The 9,837-nt window shown below is 33.4% G+C and overlaps 1 protein-coding gene across 1 annotated transcript; it reads left to right on the top strand.

Annotated features, from left to right (window-relative positions):
- The first annotated feature begins 613 nt into the window (after positions 1–613).
- LOC136231023 (large ribosomal subunit protein eL20y) lies at positions 614–2,987 on the top strand. Its single transcript, XM_066020251.1, has 4 exons — positions 614–765; positions 848–963; positions 1,056–1,119; positions 2,410–2,987. The coding sequence occupies exons 1-4, from the start codon at positions 751–753 to the stop codon at positions 2,749–2,751; spliced, it is 537 nt and encodes a 178-aa protein (XP_065876323.1). The 5' UTR covers positions 614–750; the 3' UTR covers positions 2,752–2,987.
- The last annotated feature ends 6,850 nt before the right edge of the window (positions 2,988–9,837 follow it).

The raw sequence follows: 9,837 nt of genomic DNA, 5'->3' as shown, positions 1-9,837 counted from the left end.
ATTCTCATTCCCATTCTATAATATCTTTTAACATAACCAAATACCCCCTAAAAGGTAATCATCAATTTTTAACCTTCTTCCGAATAATTAATTATTTTTTTCCAATGATAAAATTTAAAATAAAATTTGATGTAACTATAAATTTTTCATGAATTTTCTCAATTTTGATAGGGAAAATTACATAGAAATTCATGTTTCTGAAACTATTTACAACTATGTCAAGTCATAATTTTGGATAATGTCAAACTAGTAAAATCAGTACTTTTAATATATTTTAAGGATTAAAATTTATAAACTAGGACTCTAGAATATATTTTCTAGGGTTTATGATTTATAAATTGAAGTCTAGAATTTTTAAAATAGGGTGTAAAATCATAATATACAGAAAATAATGACATATTAAGAATTAAGTTTGGTGATATGACTTAATTGTAATTTTGTACTTAATTATGATATTCATGTAACTAACCCTTTTTTATATGTCCAAGCCCGGTCCATTAAAAGCGGGTTTGAGTGGATATGTAGGTATCCAGACCATGATATAATTTGTTATAAAGTTTAGTGGCTTTTATGTTATGTTTTAAAATTAGGCGGATATGACGTGAAAATGAAAAGAGTTCAGCGGTCATGGGTGTAATTTACCCTCCAAATTAGGGTTTTGGTCGGCGCTCATATATAAAGAAGAAAATCAATCATCTTCCATAGCCAGTTCGAGAAATCCGCAGCCCATTTGCTATCTTACCTCTGAAGATGGGTGTTTTCAGGGTAGGATTTGTACGAATACTCTTATTTGATCGAATAATTATGAAATAGGGTTTGGGTTTATGGATTTCTTTTCTGGATGCAGTTTCACCAATACCAGGTTGTTGGAAGAGGTTTGCCCACTGAGGCTGATGAGCATCCCAAGATCTACCGGATGAAGCTGTGGGCCACTAATGAGGTTCGAGCAAAGTCCAAGTTCTGGTAAGCTCTTTTTCTTGTTTTCAATTTAGGAACTGAATTGGGTGTTGTATTTCAGAGGCATTTGGTAATTGATCGTTCATTTCTTTAAACAGGTATTTCCTTAGGAAACTTAAGAAGGTTAAGAAGAGCAACGGCCAAGTTCTTGCTATCAATGAGGTATAAGTCACGAGAATCTGTTTTCTAATGGAACAATTGATGATCTGATAGATTTTTTTTATGATAGAATACTGCTAGCGTAATTGTATTTTTTTTTTTTTTTTTTTTTTTGCTGTTCGTGGAAACAAACTTTTCGGTTTGCTGACCTGCTCTTTGATATTTAGCCGCCTAACTTTTTTGTAGTGTAGATGTGTGTTCATACTAGTTCTTTAGCTGTAGATATTTTATCTAATCTTTTATTGTTAATGGCACATTTCATGTTTTAAGCTGTATTAATCATGTGATTAATTGATTTTGTTTGCGTAGCCTTTCTAGACATGTATTGAACTATTAAATTGCTTCATTATCTGGTCAGTATGGAAACCACTCATTCTCACTTGACTGCTTCCCTTGAAGCAACATTTGTTGTGTTGTTTTCTTTTTGATATTTCCCCCTCTGATATTCTACAGAGATTTGGGAGAACAAGTGAGCAACTATACTTTGCTATACAATTTATTTTTGAACCTTTCGTTTTTTGTTGTATTTGCATGTATGTTGTTAACTTTTTATTTTTGTTTTAACAAAATGTAAATTTTTACTGTTGCATAACTCATGTTTTGCAACCAAAACTATTTTCTGAAGTTTTATGCTTGTGTTTTGAGAGTTAGGTTGAACTGTTTGCTTCATTATTTGGTCAGTTTGGAACTACTCACTAGACTGCTTCCCTTGAAGCAACATTATCATATCTCTGTCGTATGCTTGTTTTGAGCGTCAAATTGAACTAGTGCCTGAAGCTTCACTATCTGGTCAATGTGGATCTTTTTCATTCCCATTTGACTCGTTCCCTCGAAGCAATAACGCTTGTGTTGTTTTTCTACCAAATATTTCCTTGGTGATTGTCTGTTGCTTTAGGAGAACACTGGGGCAACTACATTTCCTTCAATATTAATCCATATATTGTTTGCAATTAGAACAACTATTTATGGCAATTGCTTGAAAAACACAGGTTGTTTGAGTAATTCTATTCTCCTGTTGATTTTGTGCGTTTGAAAATGTGTTATGGTTTGCGGCCTTCAATATTTCAATAAAGCATATTATCAGCTATTTGGATCTGGATACCTAAATACTCAATAGTGCTTGAAAGATATTGGTTTAGTTGAGTGTCTTGGCTTATTGGATAAATATGTGTATAGTTTTTGCTTACTGAGTGGTGAATGCAACTTGCCTCTACTGTGGATTTTATTTTGTTAATGTTAATCTGTATGAATGTTTTTTATTGATGTTGACCGTGTATGTAAAATGGCTTGCAGATCTATGAGAAAAACCCAACTAAAATCAAGAATTATGGCATTTGGCTAAGATACCAGAGTCGTACTGGGTATCATAATATGTACAAGGAGTACAGAGATACCACACTGAATGGAGCAGTGGAAGATATGTACACTGAGATGGCATCTCGTCATAGAGTCAGGTTTCCGTGCATCCAGATAATTAAGACAGCTACTATCCCAGCTAAGCTGTGCAAGAGGGAGAGCACCAAGCAGTTTCACAACTCAAAGATCAAGTTTCCCTTAGTCTTCAAGAAGGTTAGGCCACCAACTAGGAAGTTGAAGACAACATACAAGGCTTCCAGGCCTAACTTGTTTGTCTAACTTGAAGAGAGGTTTTTTTTGGATTTTGTTTACCGGATAATTTGTTATGATTTTATAGATGGTCCAATTTTGTTTACGGGATAATTTGTTGTTTTACCCATTGTTTTTTGGTTGACCGATCTTAAATTGTTTGTAGACATCAATGTGTCTTCTATGTTATTTCTCCCCCCTCCTTTTCCCAGTCTTTATTTCTTTCACCATTGCTAATGAATTTTCCTTCTTATGACTTTCTCTAATTGGTGCTTCCACTTCTTTTCCCCTGCATATCGTCTTTTTCTTTAATTGGAAAATGCATTTGTTTTAGGATTACAACTATGCAAATGAACTTGAATAATTTGATGTAGTTGTTACAATTGTTTCCAATTTTAAGTTTATGATGTAGGATTTTGTCAGTGAGGCAGGCAATACACATAGCTGTCGGGTTCTGTTCCATTAGGGTCAGGACGATGAGATGCAGTTCTATTTGAACTACAAATTAAATATTGAGTTCCCAGAGTATTGTAGCACAAAATATATAGTTCCTGATACCTTGAACTTACTGAAATTCCTGAAGCTTTCATGGGCTTGCAGGTATTCTATGGTAGAGAAGTTTTGAACTTTTTTCACAACCCATTTTCATGTTGAACGCTAGTGGGAAGTGTTTGATTTGAATAAATTTGGACATCATTACATGCATCATATCTGTTGTTTGTCCATTCATCTGCTGGAATTTGGAAATTTTACCATTGCTGTTAACTGATACATGGCTGCTCTAGTTCCTCATATGCTATCTAAATCCTTATATACGACATTGCTCGAAATCTTAATAAATGCTATTTTCTTTCTGTCTACTGATGTTTGAGAAGTAAAAATGAGGATAAGCATTTGAGTTTAACAGTGATGAAATAGCAAGTTCTTACTCTCCAGGTAGAACAGATTTTGAGGTTAGCTTCTTGCTGTTGATCAATTGCTGAACTCTTACTCTTTGGCTTGAAATTTGTTCCTACATTGAAATTTGTTCATATTAACTCTACTTTTGGCAGTCAATGATGCATGCTGAGATTTATATACATGTGTTCCTATTTTTCTTGAGTTTTCTAGCTCTCCATGTGGTTATTTGCTCTTAAAAAATATCCATTTTATCCATTTTATACACATGTTGAACCCGAAACTATGACCTTGTGTTATACAAACCAATATATCCTCTTGCTGCTACCTTGCTGCCATGATACATTAGCAACTGCTCTGAATTGTTTACTCATTGCGTAAACAACGATGTTTTGTTATATAACAATTTACAATTTTCACCTATATATAATTTACTTTGTTGTATGTTATTGCTTTTTGTTTTATATTGGTTTTCTAAAATTAAATAAATAAAAAAGTGGACATTGGAGTCTGTCTTTTACTAAGAACCGACCCTACGTCATTGCAAAGGACTCGCCCCAATAAATGGTCTTTGGAGTCGGTTCTTGGTTAAGGACCGACCCCAATGCCTATATCATTAGCTTTGATCTGTTTTGGCTATTTGCGTCGGTTACTCAACTGATGTCTAAGACTAGTGATGCCAAAGGCTTGGCATTTGGCGTTGGTCGTAAAACTGACGCTAATGGTATGTTCTTTGGGGTTGGTATCAGCAAACGACTGACCCCCAAAGACATTACCCCAATTAGTGTGTAAATAAAATTATTCCAATATTACCATCATTTACACTTTAAGGGTTAATTGCATAATAGTCATGATTTATAAATTATTTACAAGTGTTTTATACTCGTAAACAAATTTATTTAAATGTTAAATCTGTTGGTTTTTAAAAAAAAATACTTATGATAAATGTAAATAAAAGTTAAATCTGATTTTTGATATTTGCTGAAATAATATAATTTTACATGCATAAACATTAAAAATTCTATTTTAGTCGAACTAAAAAAATTACTGTGAAGAGGAGGCGGAAATGAAAAGACGAAATGGAAGAATGGGAAGTAAATGAGATGAAGATATGAGTAATCTAATGGTAATTAAAAAAAACTCTAAATCTTTTTCCTATTCTCCTAATCTAATTTATATTTTATTATAATATCAAACAAAAGAATTTTAGAATGGGTTATATATCAAATTATAATTATTAAATATAAATAATATTCGATATTATTCGTGAGCTTATTTCACAAGCTTCTGTCGAGGTTGTTCACGAATCTATAATTGATCCTGCTCAAATTCGTCTTATTTATGAATCGAGCTTCTAAATTGTATTTGTGAAGGGTTCCTTTATAAGTCGAGCTGAGCCGAGTCAAACTTTTATTGAATCAAACACCGAGCCCTTTATGTTGTTACTAACAAAACTATTTAAAAAAGAATTAAATAAAGATTAACATAGTGTAATAATTACTTTCATCAGTGTATTTATTTGTTATCAACCGGAAAAGTAGAATGAAATATCCTCAATATTTAAACTCCAAATCGACCCTTATTTTCAACTGAGAAATAAAATAGAAAAATAAGATTAAATCTTAATTTGACCCAAGATCGAATGCTTAAACTTAATTATTCAATCACTAAGATATGCCCTTATTTATTTGTCATTCCTTTCTTAATTATTTAATTGCTAAGATATCACTAATGTCAAATGACAATTCGATATTTATTGTAAAACTTTGTGGTTACACTGAAAAGTATTTTGAACATTCAAGATTTATATCACATATATAAAAGAAGATCGCACATATACTATATTTAGTAATTCTAATTCAACTTATAAGTTATTAACTTTTCAAAAAACTTATTATTTATTACCTGATCATGATATTTGCCACATAATATATAAATATTATAATTGGAAACCATAAATAAATTATAACATGATTTATCTTCAAAGAAAATAAATAAATTAATACATAAAATATTTATCCACACCCAATCAAATAATAATTAAATTCACATAACTTAAATAAAGAATGATTTATTTAAACTCCAAAATACTTTCCCAAACAACGTTTATATTTTCTCTTACATATATATAAATAACTAAATTAAAAGTAATTAATTTTTTTTGGTAATTAAAGTAATTTAATTAAAAGCATAGAATCAGAAGAAGAAGCCGGCAGCAACAGCGGCGACTCCGGCAACCGCAGAGAACTCGATAGCAGCAGCACCAGCGGCAGGTGCAGAAGCAGGTCCACCAGCAACAGTGGCACCAGAGCCGGTGCCCAATGTTCCGGCAACAACATCGGTAGGTGCTCCAGCGGTGGCACCAGTATCGTCATCGTTGCCAATATCGTCAGCAGGTCCAGCAGCGGCGGGGCTGGTGGTAGGAGCAGCGGCAGTGGCGGCAGGGGTGGCGGGAGCGGCTGCCGATGCCATGCCGATGATGGCGACAAGGAGGAGAGATAGAACGATAAGCTTGCTTGCCATTTTATTGAATTTTTGGATTTTGAAAGGGTTTTTTGATGTTTTTGTTTTGGGGGATTATTATTCGAAAAGAAATGCAGTAGTTCTCTAAGGTATAAATAGAGAAGAACTGCAAAAGCTGATGATTTTAAATTGTGTGTTTTGGGGTTGTTATATAGTCAGGATTTATAGGCTATAATTAGTAAAATTATAATAATAGCCATTGGAGTTTCTGGTTTAATTTAGATGATTAAGTTAAGATTTACTATTTTGGGGTGCTGACTTTTTCCTTTCATTTAACTATTTACTTTCTTTTTTTACAATTGTTTTATGAATTTTAAAGATGTTTTACACAAACTAATTTAATTAAACCATTAAAATATAAGAGATTGAATCTAGTAGAATAATCATAGTTTAAGCTAGAAAATGTATTTATAATGTATATGATCTATAAAATTGAAATAAAAAAAATTCACAAAAAAAAAAAAAAAGTTGAAATAACTAAATCGCATTATGTGAATTATTTTATAGATTATATTGTTGCGTCAGAAATGAACATTTTTTTTTTGAGAAATGAACATTTTTAATTCCATTTCACTTCTCACACAACAATATAATCTATAAAGATAATTTACATAATATGATTTATTTATTTGATATATTTATTAATTTTTTTTTTTTTTTTGGTAATCAGAGAGGGCACAAGATCCATCAATAACAAAAGAAAGAAGAGACGAAAGCAAAACTAAGACCTAACAATTATATTAAATATTAGACCTCTACAATCATCAGACATGATCTCCTGGAGGTATGTATGGATACATCAAATTCATGGTGGGCTAAAGGACAAGAACCTGCGAATTTCGCTAACAAGTCAGATGTACGATTACCTTTCTTATAGGTGTGCATAAAAATAACAGACCAATCCCTATCCCGAAGATCACGACATTGGGCGATAAGCTAGGTATACGGATGCCGCAGATACACGATCGAGAAGTTGGAGCGTCATCCTCGAGCCTAATTCTATCTCAATTAGCAATTCTTAACAAGATTAACAAGATTAATCTTTTCTCTTAAGAAAAAAAAGATTAATCTTTTCTCTTAAGAAAAAAAAGATTAGCCCTTATTTGGTAATATATTAATCGTTTATACCATTTTTAATAAATTTGTATTACAAATTATATTTGAGTTTGAAGTGAAAGTCAGCAAGAAATTACAATTTGATCATCAAATTCTTAACAAGATTAATCTTTTCTCTTAAGAAAAAAAAAGATTAGCCCTCATTTGGTAATATATTAATCGTTTATACCATTTTTAATAAATTTGTATTACAAATTATATTTGAGTTTGAAGTGAAAGTCAGCAAGAAATTACAATTTGATGCTCGTTAATATATATGAAGTCTAACTTCATAGATGACCCACAAAGGATGAATAATAGGTCGGAGAAGGATCAGTGTCTGACGAATTCGTTCTGATGTCTAAGTCAACAAGGGTTTAGGAGGGTTGAAGACAAATATTAGGGGCTGTAATAGAACATACTTCTTTATAGTTATTGTTGAAACACCTTTCCACAAGATTTTGATTTGACAAAATCATCCATGATTAAGAGGCAATTAAATTTAAATGCTTTGATTTAATTGTACTAATGTGTTTGTTCAATATTGAGTGCAAAAATATATATGTAAAGTTAGACAGCACAAAAGTCAGCATAAGCTAAGCTGAGTGGAACGAAACTCAGCATGAAAGAAATAGAAGCTGAGTAGAGTAGAACTCAGTCTCAGAAGTCTCCTTTCAAAGTTGCCAGAACGAAGCTAACTAAATCAGAAGACTCCTTCAGAATTGTATAAACAGAACGGAGCTGACTAAGAAGGAACTCAGCATGGAAGTTAAACACTCGAAGATAACGAATGAAGCTGAGTGACAGTCAGGACAACATGAAGGATCCGTTCACTAAAGGACAAAGTCTGACAATCTTCTGCACCAATACACAGAAGACTAATTCCAAGAATCATGGGTCTATGGATTATTGGTAAAAGACAACTGGCACAAAAAGACAATTCTGACACAAGAAGACAAAACCTGACGCCTGAAGAAAACAGAGGAAGGGAATGGCCGGAGTCTGAAGCTGACCAGAAGATGTTCCCTAAAAGAGCCGGTTTGGTGTTAACGGTCAAAACAATTCAAATGATCCATCTGCAGATTTCCATCTATAAAAGGACAATCAAAGACCTTGGATCATTGCCGGATCATCAAAAGAAAAATACAAGAGAGAAAATCTTCAAAGCACTCAAATACAAAAAGATCTTACACCAACTTTTCTATTCTCTGTGTAAATGCTAGATTGATTGTCTTTGTAATCATCTAAGGTGTTCTTTGTTTGAAAAAGAACAAGTGTGTGATCAATAGGTATATTGAGAGAACTGTGCTGAGTGCTTGGTTGTAAGCATTCAGTGGTAGAGAAATCTAGGTGCTGGGTTGTAGCACTTAGTAGGAGTTGAGTAGACGAATAGAGGACGGTACTCTTGCATATTCAACTGCCTGTAAATGGTTTGTGCTCTACCTTTAAAGAGCTCAGTATTGGATTCAAAAGAGAGGCCGAACCAGGATAAGTGATACTGAGTAATCTCTAAACTCTCTCTCAATATTATATGTGCATGTGTTGTATGGAAATTTACTCAGCATATAGAATTGCTTAAAGTTAACTCTGAGAAATTTCAAGTGCTATGTTAGAAGTTGACCTCCAAGAGCGTCAACATCTAACTTATAAGTAAAACAGCTTTTGTCAATATCTGTCCAAAGTCGACTTATCGCATATCTGGCCAAGCTGACCAAAAGCTGTGCTGACTAACTTGCAAAATAACTAAGTCAGCATACACATTTTGAAAAAAAGTTATATTAGTTTCTAACCCCCCCCCCTGGAACTAATCACACGGGACCAACAAGTGGTATCAGAGCCAAAAGCTCACTACTCAAAGATCTAACAATCTTGAGCTGATCCCGAAATATGAGTGAAAACAGCACACGTTTCCTCCCAGGAAACCAAACAACACAGATACTCCCTGAGGGATTATCAATCACTAGACCTCCCTTATTCTTTGGGTCGAACTACACATTTTGGAAAAATAGAATGAAAAATTTTATTCAAGCCACAAACATGAGTGCATGGCTTGCAATTGTTCAAGGTCCACATGTGCCATACAAAACTGTTGACAATGAGAAAGTTGTTAAGAGTGAAGCTGAGTGGACAGAGGATGACCTCAGAAAATTACAAAATAATGCTTCGGCTATCAATATGCTTCATTGTGCTCTAGATGCTGCAGAGTACAATAAGATTTCAGGTTGTGAGTCAGCACAGGAGATCTGGAAGAAGTTGGAAGTGACTTATGAAGGCACCAGCAAGGTCAAGGAATCCAAAGTGAACCAACACATGCGATTGTATGAGCTGTTCGAGATGACTGACAATGAGGACATCTCAGCAATGAATGCCAGGTTCACCAACATAATAAATGAGCTTAAAAGACTCGGTAAGAATTTCACTGAAGAAGAACAAGTGAAGAAGATCTTACGAAGTCTTCCTAAAAGATGGCAAGCTAAGAAAACAGCTGTAGAGGAAGCTCAGGACCTGACCACATACAAATATGATGAGCTGATCGGTTCCTTGCTGACCTATGAAATCTCCATGAAAAATTTTGAAGCTAAGGAGAAAACCGAAGATAAG

This window comes from Euphorbia lathyris, chromosome 5, assembly GCF_963576675.1.
Source record: "Euphorbia lathyris chromosome 5, ddEupLath1.1, whole genome shotgun sequence".
NCBI classification, from domain to species: Eukaryota; Viridiplantae; Streptophyta; class Magnoliopsida; order Malpighiales; family Euphorbiaceae; genus Euphorbia; species Euphorbia lathyris.
The sequence above is the reverse complement of the archived record's forward strand: the minus strand, read 5'-3'. Positions and strand labels throughout refer to the sequence as shown.